General features: G+C 37.9%; 9 protein-coding genes across 15 annotated transcripts; 3 read left to right on the top strand and 6 right to left on the bottom strand.

Moving 5' to 3' along the window:
• Positions 1–2536: 2536 nt before the first annotated feature.
• LOC135171514 (uncharacterized) lies at positions 2537–5159 on the bottom strand. Of its 2 annotated transcripts, XM_064138128.1 has the most exons (4): positions 4957–5159; positions 4453–4892; positions 3927–4200; positions 2537–3854 (listed from the first exon to the last, which is right to left on the bottom strand). In XM_064138128.1, exons 3-4 carry the CDS (start codon positions 4092–4094, stop codon positions 2538–2540), a joined length of 1485 nt encoding a protein of 494 aa, XP_063994198.1. In that variant the 5' UTR covers positions 4095–4200; positions 4453–4892; positions 4957–5159; the 3' UTR covers position 2537. The 2 variants fall into 2 exon arrangements, with proteins under 2 accessions (XP_063994198.1, XP_063994199.1); XM_064138129.1 differs by lacking the exon at positions 4453–4892.
• Positions 5160–5226: 67 nt separating this feature from the next.
• On the bottom strand, positions 5227–10666 carry LOC135171506 (organic cation transporter protein-like). The gene is made up of 8 exons (XM_064138114.1): positions 10082–10666; positions 8379–8586; positions 7897–8155; positions 6808–7106; positions 6620–6732; positions 6031–6245; positions 5564–5912; positions 5227–5485 (listed from the first exon to the last, which is right to left on the bottom strand). The coding sequence occupies exons 1-8, from the start codon at positions 10396–10398 to the stop codon at positions 5305–5307; spliced, it is 1941 nt and encodes a 646-aa protein (XP_063994184.1). The 5' UTR covers positions 10399–10666; the 3' UTR covers positions 5227–5304.
• A 258-nt stretch (positions 10667–10924) lies between these two features.
• Positions 10925–13202, bottom strand: LOC135171516 (solute carrier family 52, riboflavin transporter, member 3-A). 2 transcript variants are annotated; one of them, XM_064138133.1, is made up of 3 exons: positions 13051–13202; positions 12414–12634; positions 10925–12336 (listed from the first exon to the last, which is right to left on the bottom strand). In XM_064138133.1, exons 2-3 carry the CDS (start codon positions 12632–12634, stop codon positions 11250–11252), a joined length of 1308 nt encoding a protein of 435 aa, XP_063994203.1. In that variant the 5' UTR covers positions 13051–13202; the 3' UTR covers positions 10925–11249. The 2 variants fall into 2 exon arrangements, with proteins under 2 accessions (XP_063994203.1, XP_063994202.1); XM_064138132.1 differs by having other exon boundaries at positions 10926–12336; positions 12414–12658.
• Positions 13203–13218: 16 nt separating this feature from the next.
• LOC135171540 (partner of xrn-2 protein 1) lies at positions 13219–14706 on the top strand. Of its 4 annotated transcripts, none has more exons than XM_064138171.1 (4): positions 13219–13300; positions 13489–13708; positions 13887–14035; positions 14566–14706. In XM_064138171.1, the coding sequence occupies exons 2-4, from the start codon at positions 13539–13541 to the stop codon at positions 14571–14573; spliced, it is 327 nt and encodes a 108-aa protein (XP_063994241.1). In that variant the 5' UTR covers positions 13219–13300; positions 13489–13538; the 3' UTR covers positions 14574–14706. The 4 variants fall into 4 exon arrangements, with proteins under 4 accessions (XP_063994241.1, XP_063994239.1, XP_063994240.1 ...); XM_064138169.1 differs by having other exon boundaries at positions 13222–13305; XM_064138170.1 differs by having other exon boundaries at positions 13259–13330.
• On the bottom strand, positions 14275–17628 carry Mmy (mummy). 2 transcript variants are annotated; one of them, XM_064138130.1, is made up of 4 exons: positions 17120–17628; positions 15750–16414; positions 15257–15653; positions 14275–15082 (listed from the first exon to the last, which is right to left on the bottom strand). In XM_064138130.1, the coding sequence occupies exons 2-4, from the start codon at positions 16229–16231 to the stop codon at positions 14549–14551; spliced, it is 1413 nt and encodes a 470-aa protein (XP_063994200.1). In that variant the 5' UTR covers positions 16232–16414; positions 17120–17628; the 3' UTR covers positions 14275–14548. The 2 variants fall into 2 exon arrangements, with proteins under 2 accessions (XP_063994200.1, XP_063994201.1); XM_064138131.1 differs by lacking the exon at positions 17120–17628 and adding an exon at positions 16672–16934.
• A 94-nt stretch (positions 17629–17722) lies between these two features.
• LOC135171518 (cyclin-dependent kinase 10) lies at positions 17723–19979 on the top strand. The gene is made up of 5 exons (XM_064138135.1): positions 17723–17893; positions 17987–18129; positions 18377–18977; positions 19075–19505; positions 19739–19979. Exons 1-5 carry the CDS (start codon positions 17884–17886, stop codon positions 19772–19774), a joined length of 1221 nt encoding a protein of 406 aa, XP_063994205.1. The 5' UTR covers positions 17723–17883; the 3' UTR covers positions 19775–19979.
• LOC135171537 (ejaculatory bulb-specific protein 3-like) lies at positions 19631–21417 on the bottom strand. Its single transcript, XM_064138166.1, has 3 exons — positions 20636–21417; positions 20026–20216; positions 19631–19829 (listed from the first exon to the last, which is right to left on the bottom strand). The coding sequence occupies exons 1-2, from the start codon at positions 20808–20810 to the stop codon at positions 20035–20037; spliced, it is 357 nt and encodes a 118-aa protein (XP_063994236.1). The 5' UTR covers positions 20811–21417; the 3' UTR covers positions 19631–19829; positions 20026–20034.
• Positions 21418–21703: 286 nt separating this feature from the next.
• Positions 21704–26782, bottom strand: LOC135171528 (partitioning defective 6 homolog gamma). Its single transcript, XM_064138151.1, has 4 exons — positions 26641–26782; positions 26048–26407; positions 22110–25968; positions 21704–22030 (listed from the first exon to the last, which is right to left on the bottom strand). The coding sequence occupies exons 1-3, from the start codon at positions 26707–26709 to the stop codon at positions 25435–25437; spliced, it is 963 nt and encodes a 320-aa protein (XP_063994221.1). The 5' UTR covers positions 26710–26782; the 3' UTR covers positions 21704–22030; positions 22110–25434.
• Positions 23479–23859, top strand: LOC135171541 (NADH dehydrogenase [ubiquinone] iron-sulfur protein 5). Its single transcript, XM_064138173.1, has one exon. The coding sequence runs from the start codon at positions 23479–23481 to the stop codon at positions 23788–23790; it is 312 nt and encodes a 103-aa protein (XP_063994243.1). The 3' UTR covers positions 23791–23859.
• Positions 26783–26905: the final 123 nt, after the last annotated feature.

The raw sequence follows: 26905 nt of genomic DNA, 5'->3' as shown, positions 1-26905 counted from the left end.
AATTTGGCCAGTTATTTAACAAATTAGGCCTCATCACCAACGAGCCACGCCCAAGCGTCCTCATGCTCACTTCCCACAAATCCCTTCACTATTTACTATTAAACTTTCAAAAACAATATTCACTATATTAATTACACGCCCCGAAACTATTTCCATTTAATTAAAGACTTTAATAATCTAAACTCCACATTTTATTAAATAAATTAGGCAAAATACGCGAAACACCAGCACAGACATACAGTACAGCCGCCATCTCCGAGCATACTGACGCCACGTAGCCCAGTCAGGCCTGTGCGCGCGCGCCCGCCTAGCAACAGTAGCTGCGCAAGGGAGCTGCGCATGAAACTCACTAGCGCTTTCCCCACCCTTCGCACGGCTAGGGACTTTTTCCTTGGCGGATTATTTCAAATTCCCTTACTCTTTTATTCCGTTCACTAAAGTCAATCAATAAATTTCATTTAATTAAAACATCATGGGGAATAGGAAATATTAGGAATATTAATTCTTAACATTTAAAAACCTAATAATTAATTTGAATTTTAGGAAAATTTACATTTTATTTCACCGAAAATTACTAAATAACTAACACTTGAAGATACAGTTACAGTGAATTAAAAAAAAATCAAAAATTTCTCAGAATCAATTAAATAATCAATGAAATAAAAATAAAATACAATTCCAAACAGGCGGTACTCCCCTTCCCTTCTATTTAAGCCTTCTCTCGCTCTCTCTCTCTCTCTCTCATTATTCGTCATGCCCTCCAAAATAAAGATACGGTGATAACTATTGGTTTGAAAAATTTATTTGGAAATTTGACTCAAGATTAAGTTTTAAATTAATACAGCTTTCACCAGAGTCTAAAATCACAGAGATGATACATATTGATATATCGATTGTAGATTGAAGTAGATAAGTTATTATATCACAGAATCACATGAGAACCTTTGAAAAAAAAATTGCATAAACCTGCTACATGCCCACTTAGCAAAAATTGAAAACTCAACCAATCTTATTAAATCTACCATCGAATTTCAACTTCCAACTGAGGGTCAATTACAAATTTTCCTCCTGAACCCGGTGCTTCAATGAGATTTCCCAACTGAAAAGCCGAGCAACTATGTAAATCGTTAATAGGCGATACAGAGGACGACAATAATTTCACATTTGGCCTGAGAAAGGTACATAAAATGCCTGCCATCGTTGACATGGAAATAATTCTCTGATTACACAATAAAATTCTTCATTTCTCCAAACATTCATCTACTTCTTCAAAAGGTTCTCTCTCTCTCTCTCTCTACCATTTCTTTCCCTACCTCTTTGGCAGTTTTTACCCCATTTATAGAGTACCGTCTATTAGACTTATTTCCAAACTTTTATCTGTCAATTGTTAACTGATTGGAATAACCGCATAGATGGCCATTTGGCTAGTTTCCTCCTTCTGATTGTCAATCATTATGTATTATAAAAAATTCCTGTATCGAAAAAATGAGGAAATATCCAATACCCAATATGAATTATAGGTCCACCATTACATTAACAATATTGCAGTGTAACTGACCACCACACCAATTTCAAAATCTGATATGCTCGAGCAGGCAGCCTCATCATACCTAGTTTCATCATATCCGATATACATACTTTCAATGTTGGTATACTATTTTTTCATACTAACCTACTTCGCACTTGATTATTAACTTCCAAACTTCCATGGTCATTCCCAGTAGTTCGATAGCAATGAAACAGCTAAATTTGCTTTATTTTATTAAACACAAAAACTACTCTTCAAATCAATACTCTCCTACCATTCCTCCTTCTCCTCTTTAATCATTCCTTTTTCTGTATTATTTTTACTGGCCCTCTAATGATAACATCAATGATCAATTAAGCTACGGATACATTTGCCATAGAGAATGGCAATGATTGTTGTCAAGCCGAAAAAACATCATTTACATAATATAGTATTTACCAGGTTGAGAAAGAGTTCTGAACTCTCCTAAAATACTGTAAACTATCAATACTCATCACACTTTCTTCTTCTTCTTCTTCTTCTTCTCTCAAACAAATCTCATTGGGACATTCCAGTTGGTTCACCTCAAAAATGGCAAAGAGATTCAATAATACAATATTCACATATACTCAGCCCTTCCGACCATTTTAGCTGTTCTACTTGGTAAAGCTCCCAAGGAACACACCAGTCCTACCACAGTCTCCCAGAATGTAGGGCTCCTCTGCCTTGTCTCATTTTTTTCATCCTGCCAGTAGCTATCGGAGAATCCTGAAAAGACTCGTGAACGATACTTATTATTCCTATCGCCACAATATCGTAATCTAGTAGGCTGTTGCTCAATGATACCCTTGCCCTCTTTTTCACTCCCATGTGAATCTCCTGAACCTTTTGAAGCCTCTGATTCTCTCCTCAAATACTGAAAATTAGTTAATCGTCGTTCCATTAAATTAACCAAATTATAATGTAAACTCCTATCGTTCTCCTCGATTATCGGTAACTGACTTGTTGTATGCCTCGACGAAACCACTGGTCAGGCGTATTCAGTGTCTGTTGAAGCTGATCTTTCAAGACCATCAACCACATGACCACCTGAATGCTGCTGCGAATTCGGTGGACTCGGCTGCTCCGCTTCTTCTTGATGCTGCGCTTGCGTATAAGCCAGTGACTTTTGATAACTAAATAGCTGACGTTCAAGACTATAATTTTCCGCCTGAAGGGTTGCAATCTCTCTTCGCATTTGTTGATTGTGAACGCGACAGACATCATCATATTTATGATAGGTAGCTTGAAAAAGGAGATGACTCTCATACCACTCCAAACGAAGTCTCAGCTGTCCTTTTTCCGTCAAGAAGGGACAGTGGTTGTTGTTTACTTCATTCACCCTCAAACTTGTTTCCATAATAATCCCCTCGTCTGTAGGTTCTTGTGCATAGTATCGAGAAAATGGGCTACCAGGAAGAAGGATTCCTTCTGCATCAGCTTCATCTCCCCGCATAAGAAACGCTGACCAACTAATATAACGCAAATGATTTCTCGGGACGTTGTGAATATCTTTGTAAATGAGATGAAGACGAACAGTATCAGAGTGAAGATCTGCCCGGATGGCCCAAGCTTGTGTATCCCTGTCATAGCATGGTGCTGCAGGAAGGATCGCAGGTCCCAAAGCTTGCACAACAACTTCAGAAATCGTTCTCGCTTCAACCATTTCGACAGTTAGTGGCAGAATACCCCTATGAGCTACGTCCGCCCAATGAACACGTGGATGCCAACCGAAACCTTGACCCTCTGCGTCCGAAAAATCCTCAATCTGACCTGACTCCATCTGTCGTTCTCCCTCACCCAGAGCTACGCTGTAACGTACACGACATCGATGATCAAAACCCGTCAGACGAACCAAATAAACACTGAGGCAACCACCACCACCACCACCACCACCTTCCTGTCTAACCTCCCCCTCCTTCTTTCCTTGCGGATAGATAGCAAGATTCCAATCAAAACCACCAAATGTAAAATAACCTGTCTCGAGTTTATTTGCTTTCTGTTGGACTCCTGCAAAAACTCCTGTTAGCATTCGGACTTCTGCCGTAAAAACTGTTCGCACATTCGCCATGGATAACTCCAATTGGAATTCTCCATTTGGATCAGCGAAATTGCGGCTGTAAAGGTCCGCAATTGGTATATAATTGCGGTTACCCTGGGCTGGCGCATCGTACGTAAACTTGACGCGTTTTCCTGAGAAACCTTCGTTCACAGAAAAGTGTTCGCGATTGAGGAGCGTGAAGATAAAATCTACGTAGACGCGCAAACCTGGTGCCGCACCACGCCAGACTAAATAGACACCAAGTACCTGTTGACATTTTTTCATATTCATTATTTTTTTCAAAAACCTAGTGGAAAAAATATTTTTATTCAATCAAACCTTATCCCCTCGGGAGAAGGCAACTGCCCATTTTTGAAATCCACAAACTAGCTCTTTACTAGTAATATCTCTTTCCGGATCTCGTACCACACTCTTGGTAACAACAAATGAAAAGACTCGCGTCCCACCACGATCCGGTAGTTGCACGAATCTGTACAACAGAGCCATCACCGCATCCCAAGTTTTATTCTATGTTTCCCAGGTAGAATTTCTACTTCTCTTTAGCCTCTTTTCTCCTGGTAATTATAGCATTCTTTTTCCGTCTCCCCTACACCTGCAAAAAAAAAAAACATATCAAATAAAAGCATTATATAAAAATATGTCAAGCATATGGTAGAGTAATTTTTTACAAATTAATTTGTATAAAACCGTTTTTTTTGTTTTGCCTCTTTGAAATTTATATGCATTACCGAAATGTATTAACTGCTCCACTGGGATTAACTATGCACTTGTCAATGCATTTATTTCCTCTCAACTATTAACCCAAACAATTTACTCCTATATATATATATATATATATACATACCTGTTACTTTCTGTCTCTCCCGTAGCCGAGCAATTTTTCGTCCAACGAGTTGATTTTTACAAACTCAATTTGAAGAGCAAACCCAATGAAAACTCACTCTTCTCTACCACTACTGTTCAATTCTGAAAATGTTCGATTGCAATTTACCACTAATTAGCAGCACGTGCCCGTCCAAAGTAGTCGTTGACCTGGACAATTGACTGTACATTATTGTTCGATGAACAATAATTTTCCAATTAATCTATCATTAGGGCTAATTGTTTTCTATTTTTCAACTACATTGCTACTCCTATTTACTCTTTTTACCGAGTCTTTCCGCCGGTATTGCGATGTTTCTAACTCTACAGAAACGATTTATTCCTTCTCCTATTGGGAAATGTGATGTTTCGCACCACGACGCCACTCTGACGGCGCTTCGTTGCTCGACCCGGGCTCGCACCCTATGGATACACCTTTGCGCATGACTAGTGTTCATATCGAGGATGACACAACGAGTATACGCACCTAACCAGGAGTGATCGACGCCTTTTTACTACCCCTGTGCACGCCAGCCAGCCAGCCAGCCAGCCAGCCAGCCAGCCAGCCAGACCAAATAAGTCGAACTGGCCCCTGCCCCTCCAGTATACAGTATAAGAGCAACTCTCTCAGTGCCACCTGTCCTCTTCACCTCGTCAGGAGTCGACCTCAAAAGATGAAAATGAAAGTTGCTTCTTCTAAAAAGTGAAAGGAATCTCCTTTGTATTTATCATCAAACTCAATGACAACTAATCTGTATACTCTTATACATATTTTATTCTCCACTCTTTACATTGGATAATACAAAAGTTTTATACTTTGTATTCCATCACAGCATCACAGCCTAACGACCTCAACAGGTGCGTTAGAGATGCTCTTTCGCGATGTAATACTGGATCTCTGAATCATCCTACTCCTAAAGGTTTCACCACGTAGTGAAGCACCGAAGTTACTCCTCAAACTGCTGGTCCTATAATGTCTGATTATTTCGCACCTCTGTTTTTCACTTTCCGCTTTTCTATCATGAAGAAAACATATTTCAACAATTAGTTTAATTTTTCCATCATTCAAAATTATCACATGGAATGATACTCACTTCATAAAACAAGGCATGTCCCATAATTCCTGCTCTCTCCCAAACTCCTCTCCGTCTGTCAGAGTTTGTGGTAAGTCCTTATCAAGAGTCTCTGGTAGAAACAAGGCTAGAAAACCCCCAATTATACCGAATAATCCCAGAAGAAGAAGAGGAAGAACAGGTGATATAATGGCTATGTAAACGACAAATGGAGCTGCTATACTGGCAACGTATCCCATTGTATGAATGAGAGCAACTCCTTGAGCTCTCACAACTGTTGGCAACAATTCGGCTGCGTACTGCAGACCAATGTTGTATGAAATATTTACGCAGAACCTTCCTAATATAGCTAATGATGCTGCATACATGTCTGCAAGTAGGAGGATAATCTTAAACATTGATGCAATTTCCATTAGACTTGAGACAATATTTAATTTCTATCCATTCTTTCTCCTATCCCGGCAATAGGGTATATATGAATGACTCACTATTTGTAACAGCACAAGCCCAGATACTGAATATACCAGAAATAACCATTGAGCCACATGCAAGCCACCTGCGTCCCCATCTGTCAAGGACTAGAGTCAGTAACGTGTCCGCAGGCAATTCCGTAGCTGCGGCTATTGTAAACGTCACGAAGACATTTAATCCAAGGTTGTCGACATTACGGACGTGACCGTCAAATACGAGGGAGATAGCCATCCTGTAGGAAAAGAAGCGATTCATAAGGGCTATGATGAATTTTCTCTTGCAATGGCTTCTAGTTTGTTGCATATCTCCACAAACTTGACAGCTAACGCTGTCGTTGATATATAACATATAATATATTACCTAGGGGCAATTGTCTAATCCATTTTTAATGTAAAACAACATATGGGTGAATGGAGAAAAATGGGTGAGGTCAAGCGCAGATACTTTCCTTGTTGTTTGTTTTTTTTTTTTTCTTTTTTTCTCTCTCTCCCCCCCGCCCCCCATTAAAGCAGCTCCAATCAACCCAATTCGTTTCTTGAAACCAAGGCCAAGAAAACGGACAATAATACAAAAGGGGATTGATAAAATTATTATTATTATACTCACCAAATAATAATTAATAAAATTGTAATAGCACGTAGTCGTGGAGTTTTGAACAAATCAATGACAGAGTATCCATTCTCAGCTTCCTCCGCCTTCTTTGCTCTTTCACAACTCTCCTACGATAACGAGAAAAAACTCATTGTAATTTCCAATCAATTCAGTTTTATTTCATAGTGTGGTAGAAAGATTACCTTGAAACACCGATACACAGTGGCCGGTACTCGAGTTCCATTGACTCTTTCGAACTTGTTCAAGATTTTCACAGCCTTGTCAATTTCACCTATGCTCACTAACCATCTGGCGCTCTCTGGTACAAATAAGGGTGTAGCAATGGCCAAGAAGAGTGGTAGCGATGTTGCTATGCAAGTCATTCGCCAATCAGCAAGGAAATATGCAACCCAAGGGAGAATACATGCCGCGAATGTAAAAAACAAAGCTATGGACATGTTCGCTACAAAGGTTCTCCATTTTGGACCCACGTACTCGAGCACTGTCAACAAAAAAAAAAAAAAAAATACAATCATCTTTATTCCCTTTCCAAAACTAAATTCCAGAGATAAAGATATATGAAACGCATCATGAATCAAGGCTATTACCACCAGAGAATTTGACCTTTCTGCAGAGATGTGGTAATTGGAAGTCTGCATAATACATAATTACACCTTATAAAATATGCATCCCAATAATAATCTCATAATCAGGATGCTTGCAATCACCATTACTTTCAGCCTTCTCAATCGCGTAACGATCCCCAATTATATAATTAACAATAATTGAAAGTTCAATGACCCTCCCACATTTATACGCTCATGTAAAAGTCAAAAATTTGTCAATGCAATCGTGGATAAAAGGGATAATTTTGTGGTTAATAAATCGATGACGACCCTGGCTGTGACAGGTAGACTAAATTAATGACAGCGGAACAAAATATCATTGAGACAAAAATGAGGAAAGGAGAGTGAAGAAACCAATTAGATCGGAAAGACTTTGGGTGTGACCTTCATCGCCTCTCGATTCGAATGTTGTCGGAACCAGAGAAGGCGTTACGGTGACTATGGCCGAGTAACTCGATACAATTGTCAATGCACACTCACGGTTACACAAGTATGACGGTCTTTTCCCTCAACTCCATTAGTATAAACTGAAGGTCGTCGCTGTTACTGCTGCTGCTGCTGCTGCTGCTGCTGCTGCTGCTGCTTCTACTACTGCTGCTGCTGCTCTTATCGATGGCTTAACTAAACTAACATAACTATATTCCATATATGATAATATTTCCTCACCTAGAATATACATCATGGTGAAACAATTATCGAAAGCAAAGCCGACGAAAAATCGACACAATGTAAATTGCCAGAAATTTGTGCTCAGAGCCGTGGAACATCCTGCAATACACCCTACAAGATTACAGCCAACGAGTGCGGGAATCCTTCCATATCTGTCTGCTATAAATCCAAATATCAATCCTCCAAAAATAGCACCCACGAAGAATATGCTCTGAGAAATTGTAGCTAATGCTGCTTGTTCGCAAACCCAATCATACTGAAAACAATAAAACAGATCAACGGAGACTGTTGTATACAGCCTAGCAAGGACGTTTGAGAGAGCAAGTGAAAAATAAGAGGACACTCTACTTCATTTCACAGCAACATAAATGGAATGGCGCAAGGTTCGGCTACGAGGACGTGAATTCTAGACGTATGCTATATGAGTAAAAGACAATTTAAAAATGAATAAAACTCCATTGAAAGGCTTTAATTTGTACCTGTGTCGCAACCGTCGCATAAGGAAGATCCGTAAAATTATACTCCCATCCATACTGACATCGCTGAGTCTGTGAGGAGGGGTCGACCACTACAATCGTTCCATTCTTCAACAATTCACTGAAATTAAGGCTGTACATGTAGCATTTGGAATACCCCATAGAAGTTGCTTCCTCGCCATCACGTGCCGGTGGTATGGTCAGTGCAATTCTGTAAGAGAATTCATTGTCAATACAAAATTCATGATTAACACTTGCTTCTGCTTCTCTATATTAGATACATTCGGAATCCTACTGACACGTCTAGTAACATTACTAGAGATTTTTAGCAAATGTTCACATTTCTTTATTAGTCATCACTTTGCGCCTTTTTTCACCTCCTCACCCCAGTATTTTTTACGTAGCTAGAAACATTTTCCTGCATTAAAAACCAATATCAATCTTCGCAGAGCGTAAGTAATTTGCCAATAAAATTAGCATGCAAGTGAAACAAGGTCAAGTAAAAATACAAAATCAATACCTGCTATAAAAATATCTATGGGAGGATTACCGGCATTGTGTGGAAATCCACGCTTTTCAAGTTCAGACTGTGAAAGAAAATTTAGTGAGTCTGCTGCCACATATTCCGCCCGTATCGAAAAGTGCCTTTTCGTTTGCTTGTAAACGAAAGCATCATCTTTTTTTCCCCAGTAATGTTACATTGAAATTCAACAGAGTTATGTATAACATAATTTCTCAGTCTTAATAAGTGTTTTTTACCCTTTTCAAATCGTGAATGGAGCTTGAGTAACTTAAATTACAGCCTTAAATCATAAATGATGAGCGTAGCGAGTTTTTTGAAATCGTAATCGTCTGCTGTTGAATAAGCATTTTGCTCTCTATAAATAATGACCAATATCAGACTACTTATCCTACGATTTTTCTTTCAATCCATTAGATTTTTTAAATATAATAAAAGTACAACAACAATAACAATTTCACTACGGAGTTTCTGTTGCATCATATTGAACGATCCACGATAGTAGATTAGGTCACGAGGTTGTTGTATACCCCTATATTTTATATTAATATTTCATATTTTCTACTCATTGATTGCTTGGGGCATACTCCAACTACGTATGGCCCAAACTCTTAAGCCCACCATAAATGAAAATTATTCACAACATTTTAATTGGCATTGAGCATGCAGTGGGATGATAATGCATATTGGACATGGATATAAACATGACAAATGTATTTCTGGCAAAGTAATGGAGATGTTTCAATTGATTTTAATTCGACCTTGCAATGATATTCATTAAAATTGAGAATAGCGTCATAGAAAAATATATGCCATGATAACCATCATGCCTGGAACATTTATTCATGCATTCATTCATTATCTTTGCTCCATTTCAGATACTATGTCTCGACATTTGTTTTCAACTATCGTATTTCAGAAATTCCTGGTATACGGTAATTGTGTGTCGGCGAGAGTGCCGGGCGTAAATACTAGGAGAGTCGCGTTTCATTCTCGGTATTTCAACCGGGCGGCTTTAGGTGTATGGGACAAAGGCGGTTTCGGGGAACAAGCCAAATTGCTAAAGAGAAACACGAGAGGTATGGGGTCGTCAAAACAAATGACGATCAACCTGCTCAATCTTTGTAATGAGCTCGACCATCAAGATCAATATAAAGATTAATCCTAAGTTTACATCCAATCTCACCTCTGGTCAACAGTGAGATTCTCGAGCCCCGGTACTCGACACCAGTGATCAGCTGGCACCAGAGTAATAAATATTTGACTGAAATACACCCACGCGACGAAAAAAGCGAACGGTATCATGAGGACAAAGAGAAATTTCTGATAGAGTCCAAACTCTCCAATGTAGGGCAGAAGATCATCGAAATCCGTTTCCACTATATCATCTTTTCCTTTCTTTTTAGTTTTTTCAATTTCCTCAAGTGTTATGATTTTCGGATGAACGGGACTATCACTAGCAGCTATCCCATTGCCATCTCTAGCATCGCCGTTAGTCTCCATGATTAATATCTAATGGCTTTATCAATTACAGAACAGTGAGTTTATGTTAAATATTTGAAATTCCTTTATTCTATGTGGAATATGAATTTCCTTTCACTGCACTTAGAAAGTCACTTATTTCACAAGCTTTCATCTCACTTTTCAAATCAATTTTGTGAAAATGTATACTTAATTTTTTAACGCTTCCAATATATACCCAATTTATTAACTAAAATGCAACGAATTGCGCCTTTGCAACTCCACTGCTTCGCCTCGACTCGTGCTGGCTCTTTATCGGCACGGATACTAGGTAATTTCCCCCTCCCCCCCCCCTCCACCCCCCTTTGGCTCGTCAACCTGAGAGACTGAACTCAATGGTGTCCGGGAATTGTTGAAGGTGAGGTGACGGGGTTCATTGGACGTGGAAATTGTGAATTGGCTTTTCATTGGTTTTTCGGATTATGGGGTTAATGGTAAAGATTTTGCGGAAGAAATGGACATGAAAGCATTCAATACCATAACAATTCTTCTGGATTTTTTTTTTGTTTAACCAAGTTATTTTTATTCAATACAATACATTAGTTAATATATACAATATTTACAAAATTTAAAAACTAGTATCAATGGTTTTCCTTTATTCAATACAATACAGTCATTCAATATATACAATACGTTTAACTCTCCCCCAGTCGACTTTGATAACTATTAACCCTCCCCCCCTGTGTTTTTTGATAAAAGTTTTCGCACTTAAAACATTCGGAATGAAATCAATAAAATTGGAATCACCCTATTAGAGGTATTATTATATATAAAATTCCGAAGAGTCTATCCTCGGATAAGTTTTCCGAATCAATAGCCAAATTTTAACCTAATTAGTGCTTGATGAACGCATCACAAGGTGAAAATGACTTGAACACGCCGACATAGTTAACCAATGTGAAAGTCATAATAGCCCCCGCAAGTGATCCAACTTGCGTAGCTACTCCAATGTAATATAATCCCCTGCCAGGATCAGGCCTAAAAATAGTGGTAATTGCCATTTTGACAAATCCAATCAAACCATTGACAACTATCCACAATAGAATAATCAATAATTCTCCCCCCCAGGACCCTTGAAGGGGAGGTGATGGTGACTGAACAGCAATGAACAACACCACTGCGGAGAGTAGCAGAATTCCTGCAGTGAGGGTTGTTAAAGCTTTTAAGGACAAGGGATCCTTTTGAATAAAGCCCATGGCCATGGACAAGGGCGTGGCCATGGAAGCCAGTGTTACTGTTAGATGGTAAGCGACATTGCCGTAAGGCAGACACGAGTAGGATTGTATGCTGGGCAGTGTGCTATGTCCCAAGAAGCAAATGATTCCCATTATAGTTAGGAGATAACAGTACGTTCTTGTGGGCATTGTCCAGTCGCTAGTCGTTTTATAGCTAGGAGGTGCATTTAAGTCCCTTGGCTGTGTCTCCGCACTGCCCGGGGGCTTCACCAATTCCCCACGTGCTGTCGGCAACTTGTTGAGTCCAATGAAAGAGATGAGACTGATTGTCAACATTATTCCCAAAAAAATGAAGAAAACCTCGAGGGAAAATCTTGGCTCTGGGTAGAAGGGCTCGAATATGTGGATCGACGAGTCTGGTTTTGTAATGTTTCTACACTCCGGATTACCACCCACCCCTTGCATTAATGCCACTGCGCTAGGTATGAAGCCACTCAGACCCTCCCCTACCAAATAGGAGACTAGATAGATTTCTCGGTAAATGCGCATATACGGCATGAAGAGGACTGACGATGTGCAGCCCACTACTGCTGTAAGAAACATCAGACCCAGAAGAGCTGTTGAGTGCTCAGAATTGAAGATTATTGAGGTCTCTTTATAAGTTAATGCCATTAGGTAGATGGCAAAGGTCGCTATCCCCAAAAGACCATAGATAATGTAGTGATCTCTGGTCCATGATGAATATCTGAAATTGAAATTGACAATATATTTAAAAAAACGAAATAGTTTTTCCCAACGCAAAATAACTGATTGAGTTCTTACTTGCTAAACAAAGTATAAATTATTGGCCCCAAATTGGCAAATTGTACCAGCATAACCATATGGGCAGGTAAACTCCATTTTTCTGGCGCCGTATTAACCAATAGTGGCAGTTGTACATAAATTCCATTGACCCCAATCCATGCGCCAATTCCAAACATCACTGCCAGCAAGTCCACCAGCAGCTTTCGATTACTCAGACGTTGTGCCAAAATGTTACTCATCTTTGCATCAATCGTCAATTATTTCTACAGAAATGCAATAGTTTCCGAGCTTATTGGAACAATGAGCTTAATCAGTCAATGCTCGTCCCTCCAATTTTATTTAAGCAATTAATCTTCCAATATTGAAGACACTAAATAACTTTAATATTTGGTAAAAGCAGGTTTGTATCTCCTGACCGCAAGTTCTCAGCCACAATTTTCAAGAGCAGAATTCATGAAATTCTAACCCTCAGTAGTTAATCTTCTACACATTTTTTGCATGTTCATCACTCGCAATTACTTATTGAGACCCATCAGTGGTATATTCGAAATGTGTCAGTGCTTATTACAATTATATTTGATGATAGTTTTTTGGTGGGGTTGCATCAGAACTTGGGTGTAAAATATTGAAATTCATTGCTCCATTAACAACTCACTGTTTCATATATTCCTTCATTGTTGCTCTAAGTACTTGAATTGTTTATTTTGAAAATTAATTATCACTCATTTATTCCCATTGTATTTTTTTATGAATATGGCCAATTTTTGGAGCCGCACCTTGTCCCTAAATACTAGGACGTGGCTATCACATTTATGACTGCTACCCAGATAGCACGAGTGTACTGGCAACGTAGCTACCCTGTACTACCATCAGATAACAACGCTAGCTCATATCATCCTGACTTAGTATAGTATATATATATATATAAGGAAAAAGTAACAATAATTTATTGTTTATTCTTCTAAAGAATTTTCAGAGTTCCGAGTTGTGGCAAAAATTAAACGAAAAAGTGTTATTTTGTTTACAATAAGAGATTTTGGGGTTAAAAAAGATAATACAGAAATCCTAACCTCAACAACGATAACTTTTTTAGCGGAAACAATTGGGGATTCTACAGCGTTTTGATTGACAAAAAGAGTTGAAATGTCTGAAAATACCAATTGGCATGTGGAGAAGCACAGAGCTGAACACGAGTGCGATGAGCACTGGGAGTTGAGAAAAAATTTTCTCGAGGCACATAAGGAAAAATTTCCGGAAGATGAACTCGTTTGTTTGGCTCAGGTCTTCACGAATGTAGAACTCTTAGGATGCAGGTGATTGAGATGCTCTACAATATAATGAAATAATTAATTATCAGTTCTCAAAGGTCTATGGAATCTTTCCAGGCATAAATAATCATGTTTTTTTCATCTCAGACAATGAAAGCTGGTGGATGAATCCGATAAATAACTTATCTAATCTTTGGCCTGTTTTGTTTTTTTTTTCAAATAGATATCCAAAGGAAACAATGGATCTAATAGCAGAATTATCAGAGGATGTTGCTAAGGACTACAGAGCAAGGCAAAAAACCAAATTACAGAGAACCTTTGTAAAAGCATCTGATGCTGCCAGCTCAAAGATCAAAAGTACATCAAGAAATTGTGAGTAGATACGTCAATTTGCATTTATTACACGTTGAGCATTTGATAATGTGTAAGTTTAAAGGACTCAGAGGCCCCCAGCACTCTCCATCCATCAGGTCTACCACCTCCCACCCCCCAGAACCACGAACTCGAGAAATTCGACAAAGGACCTTTTGTATGAACTTCTGGAGATCGGTGAGAGTACGGGGAAATATGAGCTGAAAATTCCCACTGGCTGATATATTCTGGACAGTTGATTTTCTTTTTAACAACTTTCTTTATTAAATTACAAGTTTTTTTTTCATTTGTTCGTCAAGAATAATTTTTTTCTTTCACAATTTACTGTTAAAGGAACGGGAGAAATGTACAAAATATTGGGGAGACACAATAAAATGTGCCTTCCTATCATAAAATTCTTGAATTTACAACTTTTTGTACAATTGTGGTGTAGTCTGCTGGGGATAACCTCCTCTGGAATGTCTTATGCATCAAATAAAAGAACTAATAAAAACATGGATTATTCATAAGGGTTTATTCCACCACTACAGGCCCCTGAATAACATCATCTAAACCTTTGAGGTTCTCTCCCATGTAGGACCTTAAAGGGGATACTTCCACCTCCCCCATAACCGATGTAACACCAGCTTTAAGTAGCCACTTCTTGTGAAGAGCCAGAACATCTCTCTTGGCTGTTGCTGGACAATCCTGTCCCACAGAATTAGAATTCTTTAGAGGACTGAAATGGCTGTCCCTGGGCACCTCCCAAGCAGCAAAATTCCTCGAGTATTTGAAGACATCGAAAACAAATTTCTCGACTTTAATGCCATTGGGGCTGGCTGGCACCTGTCTCTCTCCCTTCTCGTCCACGAAAGGGATTTTTTTCTTGGCCAAATGGAGGTCCAGATCCTTTTCGTGACACTCGGAAATCTTCACGAGAAAGTCAACAGTGAAATAGTGATTGCAGACGTTACCAGCGTTGAAAAGAAGTCTTCCGTCTGCGCGACGAAGTTCCGAAGTGGTTTTTGGAATCTCAGAGTATTCCACGACTCTGTAGAGGCCGTGCACCTGCGATAATGGAGATTTGTGTTTTTACAAAAAATGTTTAACATAACAGACCATTGAAAGGGCCAATGTGAGGGAGAAATGAGTTGTGAAAAAGTTAAGGCTCAAATGAATCTACGTAATGAATGGAATCTCTTACTCTATAACACAGGAATTTAAAAGAAAATTATTATCTACCTGAGATACAACGCCAACAGCTTCAGTTGGTTCAGTCTTCTCCACCACTAGAACACCACAGTCAGCTCCCTTATCAAGGCAATAGCCCACGAAATAAGGATCCGCCACTTTAATTAGAATATTATCAACTGAGTGAGCGTGAATACTTCGAATTGCTCTCTTTCTCATATCATCCAGCATTCCTGATTGGTGGAGAGCTCTGTAGAGGCCTCCATTGCCATCAGGAGCCCTCGAAATTTTGTGTTTAGCATCCAAAAGAATTTTACCATCGAAATCGTAGCAGGGAATCATGCACTGCTTGAATGTTTTCACGTTTTCTTTCACCAGACCAAAATAGTTGTGATGGTTTAAAAAGTCATTCGTCATTTTATCTGTTGCTTCACTCGTGAGAATATACCTGAAAGATATGCGAGCGAAATGTAATTTATGTCAAAGGAATATATAAAGAGATAAAAAAAAATTGATTAACTAATTAATTCAATCTTCTTCTCACCAAGTGATGCCTCCCCTCTTTCCACACGTCTCTTCAGCAATGAATTCCAGTCTCCGAATCCTCTCAGCTTGGAGTTGAAAGAGAGTCTTCTTCGAGGGCAGCCCCACCTCATACATTCCCTTGGGGTAAGTCACTCCGAGCCGAGTCCCCTGTCCCCCAGCCATCAGTACGACTGCTACCCTCCCCTCGGCGATCTCCCTCAGTCCTTTTTTTTCGTAGCCCCTCAGCTGTTCCTCAGAGCACTGGTTTAGGATCCCACACCTCTCGCTGTTTATGGGACTCATCTCGTGATCCAGGATCTTGTTGTTGTTCTTCAACGAGTCATTGGCACGTTGAAAATAGGAATTCGTCTCTGCCAGGTCCACGCTGGAGATGTCATCGGCGAGTTCCTTCTTCTCGAGGTCGGTCAGCTCATCCCAGAAGTCCAGGAGGTGATCCTGATGGTACGTTTTTAATTGCATACGAATTCCTTCCACTTCCATATTTCTATTTTCGAACTTAAAAGTTTACTTCCACCTGACTTTTTGACAAGTCTTTGATAAATGGTATCGATTGGTTGATGGGAAAACTTTTCCTCAAAATTGTCTTCTTGTTTTTAAAATTTTCTTAAAAAAAATAATCAAGTTAAGTATCGGTAGTCCCAATGCGGTTGAAGAGAATTTTCTCTGAAAATAAAACACAAAATTTTTTAAGAGTTCGGGAATAAAGCAGATTTTAGAGAGGATCTAAAATATCATTTGGCGTTTTTTTGTTTCTTGTTTTTTAGACAATAAATAAATGCATGTCTTTATAAGCATTAATTTGATTCAATTGGAGGAAAGTGTTGTCGCTGATAAAAGTTGCACTAAAAATTGAATATCCCGGAAACTAATGGTTCAAAAATAACAATGTCCCAATAGATCATTGCCCGGCTTGTTCGCACCTGATAATGGCGGAATTTTCCACTGAAATTTGTGACGAGATAAGGGATTGTAGCTTCAAGAAGAAACTCTCCACAGAAAATCTCTCACAAAGTCCTGACGTTCTACGAGAGAAATTGAAATGTGAGTTGAACAAAAAACATCAAAAACTGAATTTCAATGAAAAAGTCACGTTTCGGTTTCCATAAAAAACATTTTCCCTCTATTTTTCAGCTGACAGATGTGACACATATCCACATGAACACGTCCTCACCCCCGCCAACACAAATAAGACGTGAAATACCTCAATTTTTATAAAAAAAAAAAAGAATTCCGCTCTCCAAAGGCTTCTCCTTCCTTCTAATGATAAAAACAAAGTAAATGATTCACAAACACTGTTCATTAATTACGAAACAAGTATCCCAAAAGTTGGAGTGAACAACTGAAATATTTTGTGACAATGAAGCTCACCTGTTGAAAGCCAGAGCCGTACTGGAGCCCATAAGCCTCCTATCAGAATTCAACCGGTTCATCGTTTTAATCATTTGGTCTTTATCGTTTTGTTAACTGTTCACTTTCACATCGACCAAAATGTCAGGAATGTTGGCCTGACTTCATCGCCCGCCCCCAGGCACCCCTTCACACATTCATAACCAACACTGACACCGAGAATAGGTCATTAAATTGATTCTCAATGTATTTTCTACCGTGTCAAGTATTGCTTCAAGTATTTATCTCAATTCCCTGGATCCATCACTTATTATTCTGTCTCATTGTGTTGTTATCGGGTGGAACACATCCATTATTACATTCGACTGTTCGTACAACAAAAATTTTCGCTCACTTCCGGTATATCTTTCAGCTGTTAAATATTTCCAGACTTACAAGTTCTTTTATTATTTAAAGCCCACCATTTCACTGGAAAATTATTCATTGACATTTACTTTTATTGTTATTATTGTTTTTGTAAGTGTGTACTAGAGAATTTAAGGGTTGGAATTTACGTACTTTCACCATCGTAGTTCATGCGCCGCCGCTATAATCCCCCTGGGGGGGTACAATTAACCAAACATTATACTGAGCATAAAATAATTGTATCGAGAGGGTTCTTTTGACCGATCGATTCTCAGCCCCATAATTGAAGAAAACTAGTATTGGTGGTAATTGTTGATTAATTAAAAGTGCTATTATCCCACGAAGAGGAGATTCTTGAGATTTATTCAGGCTCTCTCATCATGACGAAGGGTGAGATATTTTCTACTTATTTGTTTTATAGGTTATGTTGCTGTTTTTTTTCTGAGAATGAGCAATTGTCATGTCATTAATGACTGATTTTAGATGTCAGAAAACATTCAGATAGCAATGAATCGAAGAGATCATGTGCTGATTCAGGTCCAGATCCCTCAGCTCCCATTACCAGGAGGGGAATTTTAACTTCACTTATGACTGGAAAACCCATGGAAATTCCTGAACAGGACATTGTACGATAAAATCAGTAGAGCAGGGGTAAAACGTGATAAATGGCATTTGGCTATTGATAACTTTTTTTTATAAAGCGAATTGAGTACTACAATAAATGTCATTACAATAACCGCGCTCTCTTAGTTTCGGATTGATGGATAAAAAACTAGAGTCCGATATACGTCAACTTATCTCGTTTTATTATCTATTTTATAAATACAGCTTTTGACATTCAATGTCTTATTTTATCATTTTTTTAATACAAAGCTAGGAAAATGCCGATTTGTCTCAGAATTCGAGAAACTAAATCGAATAGGAGAAGGTACATACGGAATTGTGTACCGAGCGAGAGACACAAAGACCGACAAAGTGGTTGCTTTGAAGAAGGTACGAATGGAGCACGAGAAGGACGGACTCCCAGTGAGTGGTCTCAGAGAGATAAGTGTTCTCCTCTCCTGTCGTCATGAGAATATTGTTCAGTTGAGAGAGGTTGTAGTGGGTAGGAGTCTTGAAAGTATTTTCCTGGCGATGGAGTACTGTGAACAGGACTTGGCAAGCCTCTTGGATAATATGCAAACCCCCTTCTCCGAGAGTCAAGTAAAATGCATTGTCCTGCAAGTGCTGAAGGGCCTGCGTTATCTCCATCGTAATTTCATCGTTCACAGGGACCTGAAGGTCTCGAATTTACTTATGACTGATAAGGGATGTGTGAAAATAGCGGATTTTGGACTTGCCAGGTGGTTTGGCCTGCCATTGAAACCCATGACCCCGAGGGTCGTTACGCTTTGGTATAGGGCACCTGAACTCTTGCTCCAAGCGGAGACTCAGACTACATCGGTCGATATGTGGGCTGCCGGATGCATCCTGGGTAATAATTTATTTATTTTTATTTTTTTATCCGGAGAAACCAAGATGATTAATTGGCCATGATAATCTCATTTAAATATCATAATTTTGTTTATCAGGGGAATTGTTGGGCCATAGGCCATTACTCCCAGGCAGATCGGAGATTCAGCAGCTGGAGCTGATTGTCGACCTCTTGGGGACCCCCTCAGAGGCCATATGGCCGGAATTCAATTCTCTTCCAGCTCTTCAGAACTTCACGTTGAAACAGCAACCCTATAACAATCTCAAGCAGAGATTTCCATGGCTGAGTGCTGCTGGATTACGATTGCTTAATTTTCTGTTTATGTATGATCCGAAAAAACGCGCAACCGCTGAAGAATGCCTACAAAGCAGTTACTTTAAGGAAGCTCCACTACCTTGTGATCCAAAGCTCATGCCAACATTTCCACAGCACAGAAATATGAAGAAGTCAAGCCAGTCGAAGGAGATCAGAGAATCTGAAGTACTTGTCAGTGATCAGACGAGTAATTTACCGGCTATCTCTGATTTGGTACGTTGTTCATTATTTTCTATCCTTTCAAGTTTTCGGGATATTAGGAAGGTGAAAGGACATAGGATAAGAGTTGTTGGATGGGAGGCGGACTGATTTATTGGTTTTGAGATATTCAGTAATAATTCATTGTAGGGGATTTTTATTTATCCAATTAGTAACAGCCTTTCGCATAACATTTATAATACTTCATACTTAAAAATAATAATGAGACACTAATTACATTGTTCCAGCTTGGATCTTTAGTGAAGAAACGACGAGTGGAGTAGAGATTGTAGATGTCCATGATTTTCCATTTTCATGGTTTTTGTAACCTCGTCACGACTGAGTCCACATGAATAAGATTTTAATACTTATTATAAATGGATAGTGTTGTCAATAAATCGATGTTTCAGCAATTGATCAGTATAAAATTGAAAAACTATGTTATGTTAATTAACGTCTATTCAATTGAAATTAAAAAATTATGAAAAACTTTAACTTGAATTTCATTAGGTAAGTATAAAAAAAAAAATCTTACTGGAATAATTCAGTGCTTTGCACTAGTCGCAAAACGTTTTTCATACTCTCCATGTGGATCATATTTGGCGATCAGTCGCTTCCACTCGTTGGGCCTGTTATTTTTTAAATGATTGATCACTTTCTCCGCCGTTGATTTTTCCTTCTCGTCACACTTGGCGCAGTTTGTCCTCAGGGCGTCCGGAAGTACCTCTGGGAATACCGTAGACGTTGAGTATTATTTAAGATATCCAATTGAGATTGACTTATACAACAGGCAGTCAGGGTTTATGTCAATATTTATTTTCTTTATTCAACTTTCTTTTATACGTAATGGAGCCCATCGGTTACTCAACCGAGAAGGCTTTCGCCTCTTACTTAATCGATTGAGTGATATTTGTAATATATTTTGTTTTTACTTGTGTATAGAATCGATTGTCGTTTTCTTTTTTTTTTATTTTTTGGTCAGTCATTTCTGGATGATAGCCATTTGTTGTGGAAGAAAACTTTATATAAACATTGAGTTTCACTTTTAATATTTACTGTAAAAATATGGGATATTCAGGATCAATAGGATTTGAAAAATCCAATTATGCACAATGGACATATTTTCAAGACTTAATTACACTTACTCTTGAGCTCTCGTCCTTCCGCAGTACATGAGGCTTCCCCAAGCATGCACTTGATGTACTGTGTTAGGACTCGATTATTCTTAAGAATAGCATCCACATCCACATGATCGTATTTACCACTTTTCTGTGCTAACACAGAACCAACGATAAGACATAAAATCACGGCAACCCTCATGGTCAATGAAATTTATGAAATGCTTTTAATTGATGAGTCAATAGATATGAATGCTATCGGGGAGGTAGCGTTATAGATTATCGCGAATTGAGTGAAATAATCGACTGAAGAATCGGGAGGAGACCTGGTGGCCCTCTTATATAGAAGGGAGTCGACTCAATGGAGAGGGGATCATCATTTACCTGTTGTACCCACGTTTCGACGACAAGTTATTCACCACACGACCGTTATGCGCTACTAAATACTCGTGAATGCCATAATACATTGGACAATATGCCGAGTTGGCAGAAATTGAAATTTCATTTTTGGTTTTTCAGGTTTTCAGGAAAATATTTATTGTGTAAAAATTTTTCTAACGAAATTACTGGGGAAAAAAATCATTAGCAAAGTGGTAAAACGAGATAAGACTACAATTAATTGAATTTGTTAATTAAATTATCTTTCGGGATTTCCAATGACGAAATAACCAGTGACCAAATCAAATTTCCCCAATCTAAGGAATAAATTTGAATGTATTAGAAATAATCACGACACCGAGAGCCTTTGCGAAACGACCATAACGAATTATCGATCGAATTGACGAGAAAAAAATTTCTAGCCACACCCTGATGCCTGCGATTGTGTCCAGGTGGTTCATCACCGAAATTTGAGGCCTCTATTTTTGGATTACTATAAACCCCCCCCCCCCCCAACATCGACTGGAGACCATTCTGGTTATTTTCGATTCTCTCATTCAAAATGAGACGAAAAATTTGTGAATATCGATATAATCCGAATTTCAGGGATTATTATAGGGATATATAAAAGACATTTCGAAAATAAGGGAAGACGAGTGAGAAATTTCACATATCTCATGAATTCTCTCATGAACATTTCGAATTAAGTTGATGAAATGGAATTCATTAAACTTTACTCATTGATAAACCCATAAAAAATCATCAACGTCATCACAACAACATTTTTTTCCATCTTCAATATTCAACACGTAACATAAAAAATTGCGTAAGCGTTTTCCCTTGACTCCATAGAACAATCTAAATCGGCAAAAACACGCCCATAAGTAATTGAAATTCACATTGAATGAGGATGTGAATGAATAAATATAACAACAGATAGAATCATTAATTTGACGAAATTCTGGAATTTTTTAATACAAATACTAGTTTCTGTATGTTGGATTGGTCCTCCTGGAGTCACCATGGCCGATGCAGTCGCACTCTCTGAGGTCATGAGGAAAAAACCACGCGAAAATTATTCACAAATTCTCAAAAAAATAGTGGAAAATATTGGAAAACTCACCATCGTCATCATGTCATGATTCTTCATTGTCATTATTCCCTCGTTATTCCTCTCCTGGGGGATTAATAAAATCCGGAATAGAGTGCCCACAAGCATATCAGGAGGACCAGCAGGATTAGATACGTCGTGAGGAGATTTTGGGTCTCGTGCGCTGCCTTCGCAATCATTTGTGCAAATTATTCTACCTCAAATGATGAATAATCACTATCGAACTTCGCAGTAGTTAATTCCGACACTGGACAGCCGAGCTTTCGACTCAACTGGCCGCCAAGGACGCGTTAAACTTGCGAAATTCTTCCAGGAACCTCGAGACGTTCTCCCACTCATTCATCCAAAAACATCAGTGAAACGGCTTTTTAGCTTTCATCTAGGATTGGACGGATTTGTGGACGCCCACGACTTCGAAAATACTTGTTGATATTGAAACATTCGAGGCGTGGAACACTCGAAGAAGTTATATTAAGGCTTGCGAGGAATTGTTTTTTTTTTCCTTGGAATGTGAAAATGTTCCTCTGCTTTTTGCCAAGATTGCAAGTATCATAAAATCTTCATTGATTTCGATATTTCTGCTGTAACGTGATTGACGATAAACAATCGATGATCAAAGGCTTCAAGATGTTTTGCCGATATTTCCTATTATTGTTGGACGGCAACGAAAATTATAAGCGATAATGGAACAACGAGATAAATTCATCCATCTCTGAGCCCAGTTTTTGGCCAATCTCTTCTAATGTAAGAAAGAATGCGAAATTTTTGTGTCATTTTTTTCCCGGCGTTTTCGTACACTCCCGCGCACGTTTTTTTACCGACGATCAAACTGACAAACAATGATCGACCATTGATAATGCCAGCTTGGTGTTTCTCTCTAGTTCCTGCACCACCACAATAATCTCTACCCAGAGAGGTTAGGTCTACTATATATCTCTCCCTTTATTATTATGATTATTATTATTATTTTAAAGTCATCGAGAAAGTAAAGACACTCATCTGGTCAGTTAATCTATCATCTAAGTGGTTAATTTAGACAAGAAACAAGCTTAAAGTGACACTATTTTGTTACTTCTAGAAGTTCAATCGGTCCTCTGAACAATTCCCAGCGCCATTTATTTACTCTTTTTCTACATCTAATTTGCAAGTAAGGTGGCATATTATTCACATTGATTATCACATTTATATCGTAACCAAAGCCCATCTTTTCCATTTACAATGACTTTACACTCTCATTTTATTATGTAATTTCGAAATATCTCTTCATTTGAGGTTAGGTTATTTATCATTTTATTGGATCTGACATTTAGATTGTAAATCCACACTTCACTTATTTTTTCTTCTTAATTTCAGGGTCCCCTTGACTCGGCAAGTTTGAAAAATGGATTACCAAGTACCACCACACATTAAAACCCCAATTACGGACATCTTTTCAAATCTCCATAACTTTCAGAATCATCCAGACTGTGCGATACGTGAACTAGAGCTTGTTGATTGTCTTGAGGCATATGGACCACAACATGCTGAAAGAAAATGTCGTGTTCTAATGGCTGATCTGAAAGAATGTGTTTTTCGAACGAAACAGAGACACAGACTTGTAATAATGAGTGGCGAGCGCCACAGACAAGTTTGCGATGGTGAAAGAGATCCTGCTAATAAATATGCTAAGCCACCACCAATGGACACTTACTAATGTGTTAAAATTGTATAATGATATTAATTAGTCGATGAATAAACGTCCTCCAAGATGTTGTGAAACTCATTTATGTTTTCTTGAATCTTTTTCAACTTTTATATTACAGAACTTTTCTTTATTGCTCTTTTTTTATTTTGCAAAAATTTTCAGGGAAAACCGAACACGAAATGAGCAAAATATTGAGTAAATATCAACCGAGTTATTGTAAAATAAAATATTCTTTATTCGAAATAAGGTGGCATTAAAAGGTATAACATTTTTATATTTACAAATGTATCATTGTGTAAACCCTTAACGTCGATATAAATTTGTAAAACTGTTTTTCCAAGCATACCATCGAAAGTTCTCTAAGGCTTCGGAACATTTTGGAATGCTTCGGTCGTTTAAATACTTGTATTTTTATTCACTTTTATCAGTTATCTTAGTCATTCAAATCCTTATTCAAAATACTAATTAAAGGTTTAAAGAAATATAGGACCTAGAGTACTATACCAATAAGATTTCTACAAATATATGACATAAAATATTTCAATTTTACAATTTGTAGTGTCATCTGTTGTCAACAAATTATTAGAAAGAAATATCAATTTTTATGTGTGATAGAAATCAATCTCGTGAATAACGAGGGGACAATTAATTATTTATGGAACAAATATTGTTTCCACCAACAAATCGTCATTTATACTAAACTTGTTTATCTTTAACATTAAATGAAGGATAAAAGAATGTAAATATACAACTTTAACATACTCAAATCCAGCTGCTTTAAATTCATGCGCACGAATAGGTGTGCTCAACAGATTATGTAATCGATCAATAATTTCCAAAGTGAAACACACAGAATACAGGGATTTCCCTGCTAAATGGTACCACACACCGATTGCAGTAAATAAATAAATAAATAGAAATTCATCATCTGATTCATTTCATTATTATTCCATTGTCGTTATCATTAAGTACAAATTCTTCAATAACTATAATATTTCAAACGTTAAAGAAAAAATATAGGTTATACTACTTAAGTACACGTGAAATATTTTGAGCGTGTTAAATACTATCGCTCACCATGTTAATTTATAATTCAGTAGCAAAGTGGTAAAATGAGATAGGTTCATTCTTACTCATATTCAGTTTTTAATAAATATCTCAACATCTAGGGGAGATAGAAAAATTTTTATCAGGACCTTTTTTGCTTTTGACAAGTGAATTTATTTCTTTTCACCACTTCCCTACTCAATTATGAAATCCTTAATACTTTTTAATCGCTTTTTAATTGCTGCCATTGTATTGGACCATTTTAAAACAATTGTAAACATGATTTATTGAATATATCCGTTCAATTCCATGAAACTCTACTGTAATAGAATAAGTGTAAATTTGTATAGGTGCCCACAGAATAATAATTTATTATTGATCGTTAATTTTCCTTTCGAAACCACTTTGGTTGTCTTTTCTACCCTTTTTTTTGTCTACCTGTTCTGTCAAATCGTGTGTTTTAAGGCACTTCAAAGGCATCATTTTCCGTGGAGAATATATAATTATCATCAAATGAAATAATGGGAAATGTGTTATCAATGATTCCACAGCATTCAATAATTACTACTCACCCTATATCGTGTACCAGTGAATGATGGATTTTTTTTACAGACGCAATACACCAGTCTGATCGTGACTGAAGTGATTCGGTTGATGTACGTGAGTGAAATCAACGATTTCATCGGCCTCTTCATCGCTGGCACTACCAGTGACACTTTGGGTTGATTGATGACTTCCAGATGACAATTGACTATTCCTAGAGAATGATCCGCGTCTGGGAGCTGCCATGGCTGCTCGTTGATTTGCCGGCTTCACCGTTATTATTAAATTCGATGAATTGGCAATCATCATGTCTGTTACCTGATCCAATGTTTTTCCAGCTACTTCAATCCCATTGACTTCTAATACTTCATCATTGACAGCAAGAAGTCCCGTACTTTCAGCCAATCCACCAGGTACCAGTCGACTGATAAAAACACCAGGAACTTTTTCAATCCCACCACCTGCTGAGGAAGGTAAAACTCGAAAACTCTCGCCATCCTTTATGTAAAAACCAAGGGGCTTATCTGATCCGTGTTTCAGTAATCTGACACGTCTGCAAGTCTCCGGGAGAATATCAACGTCAATAATCGCTGATACCTAGTAGTGAATGAAGAAAAAGAATGAAAAAATACTGTAAATATTATGTATGATGAAGTATAATTTTAATATAGGTTACCTGTCGGAAATCATGAGGATTAGAAATGGCTAATGGTGGCTTTGGTTTTCCTGGTGTGCCACCCAATATACTTGAAATCAAATTCTTCGGCTTCAAGGTACCATAACCATTGACATCTTCAACACCGCTGCCCTTTCTCGTTATAAATACTCTGACTAATGGTTTTGATGCTGCTAATGCACGTGCTAAATTATTGTCATTATTAATTGGCAGTGAATCACCATGTGTTGGATCGGTGTACCATATTAAAAAATTTTGCTCCTGGCCCAGCTCATGTTTTTCAGCGAGTAGTCTCCAAAAATCGTCATATTGCATTTGTTCATTTTTCTTTATAGAAAACCTTATGATATCAGCGTCAAACTGGATAAGAGATTAAAAGCATACAACATTAATTTATCTTATCATAATTAATATTAATTAATTCATCGCATTGCGTCGATGACATTTAGGGCTATCTGAGTATGAGGGGGAGGGGGGGGGGGCTAATACGAACATAAAATTACTATTCAGAGTAAATGTAAGATAATTTGCCTCAGAGGTAACTCAACTCATCTCATTTAACTACTGTGCTACTGAATTTTGGAGTGACTTACTTTACTTTTCACAGGAATCACGTCACTGTCGATGTGCTGATGATTGTGGTGAAGTTTGCTTTTCGACATGTTGAATATGTCTAATGAAGAACAGTTAACAATTGATTGTTAAAGCCTGGTTGATAAACCATATGTAATTTTATGAATTTTTACGTGATCCTCTTGTCCAATTGTGAATATTTCGTGGATATCAGGTAGACCTGTTCATTGTAACAGGCTTTTTTTTGTCACATTCATATTACAAAAATGCCTTGTTGCCCACGTA

This window comes from Diachasmimorpha longicaudata, chromosome 20 (genome assembly GCF_034640455.1).
Source record: "Diachasmimorpha longicaudata isolate KC_UGA_2023 chromosome 20, iyDiaLong2, whole genome shotgun sequence".
NCBI classification, from domain to species: domain Eukaryota; kingdom Metazoa; phylum Arthropoda; class Insecta; order Hymenoptera; family Braconidae; genus Diachasmimorpha; species Diachasmimorpha longicaudata.
The sequence above is the reverse complement of the archived record's forward strand: the minus strand, read 5'-3'. Positions and strand labels throughout refer to the sequence as shown.

Bases quoted from the DNA above. Each gene is read 5' to 3' on its own strand.
- LOC135171541 (XM_064138173.1), top strand. From the start codon at position 23,479: ATGGATTACCAAGTACCACCACACATTAAAACCCCAATTACGGACATC.
- LOC135171506 (XM_064138114.1), bottom strand. From the start codon at position 10,398: ATGGAGACTAACGGCGATGCTAGAGATGGCAATGGGATAGCTGCTAGT. The intron at 8,587-10,081 runs GTGAGATTGGAT...ATTCTCTTACAG, and splicing joins AATCTCACTGTTGACCAGAG to AATTGCACTGACCATACCAC. The intron at 5,486-5,563 runs GTGAGTATCATT...TCTTCATGATAG, and splicing joins GACATGCCTTGTTTTATGAA to AAAAGCGGAAAGTGAAAAAC.
- LOC135171537 (XM_064138166.1), bottom strand. From the start codon at position 20,810: ATGAGGGTTGCCGTGATTTTATGTCTTATCGTTGGTTCTGTGTTAGCA. The intron at 20,217-20,635 runs GTAAGTGTAATT...CGGTATTCCCAG, and splicing joins GGAAGGACGAGAGCTCAAGA to AGGTACTTCCGGACGCCCTG.
- LOC135171540 (XM_064138171.1), top strand. From the start codon at position 13,539: ATGTCTGAAAATACCAATTGGCATGTGGAGAAGCACAGAGCTGAACAC. The intron at 13,709-13,886 runs GTGATTGAGATG...TTTTTCAAATAG, and splicing joins GTAGAACTCTTAGGATGCAG to ATATCCAAAGGAAACAATGG.
- Mmy (XM_064138130.1), bottom strand. From the start codon at position 16,231: ATGGAAGTGGAAGGAATTCGTATGCAATTAAAAACGTACCATCAGGAT. The intron at 15,654-15,749 runs GTGAGAAGAAGA...CATATCTTTCAG, and splicing joins AAGAGGGGAGGCATCACTTG to GTATATTCTCACGAGTGAAG. The intron at 15,083-15,256 runs GTAGATAATAAT...CCATTATCGCAG, and splicing joins CTGTTGGCGTTGTATCTCAG to GTGCACGGCCTCTACAGAGT.
- LOC135171514 (XM_064138128.1), bottom strand. From the start codon at position 4,094: ATGGCTCTGTTGTACAGATTCGTGCAACTACCGGATCGTGGTGGGACG. The intron at 3,855-3,926 runs GTTTGATTGAAT...AAATGTCAACAG, and splicing joins CCTTCTCCCGAGGGGATAAG to GTACTTGGTGTCTATTTAGT.
- LOC135171518 (XM_064138135.1), top strand. The intron at 18,130-18,376 runs GTACGATAAAAT...TTTAATACAAAG, and splicing joins AAATTCCTGAACAGGACATT to CTAGGAAAATGCCGATTTGT. The intron at 19,506-19,738 runs GTACGTTGTTCA...ACATTGTTCCAG, and splicing joins TACCGGCTATCTCTGATTTG to CTTGGATCTTTAGTGAAGAA.
- LOC135171528 (XM_064138151.1), bottom strand. From the start codon at position 26,709: ATGTCGAAAAGCAAACTTCACCACAATCATCAGCACATCGACAGTGAC. The intron at 26,408-26,640 runs GTAAGTCACTCC...TCTCTTATCCAG, and splicing joins TGATTCCTGTGAAAAGTAAA to TTTGACGCTGATATCATAAG. The intron at 25,969-26,047 runs GTAACCTATATT...ATTCACTACTAG, and splicing joins ATCCTCATGATTTCCGACAG to GTATCAGCGATTATTGACGT.
- LOC135171516 (XM_064138133.1), bottom strand. From the start codon at position 12,634: ATGAGTAACATTTTGGCACAACGTCTGAGTAATCGAAAGCTGCTGGTG. The intron at 12,337-12,413 runs GTAAGAACTCAA...TTTCAATTTCAG, and splicing joins ATTTATACTTTGTTTAGCAA to ATATTCATCATGGACCAGAG.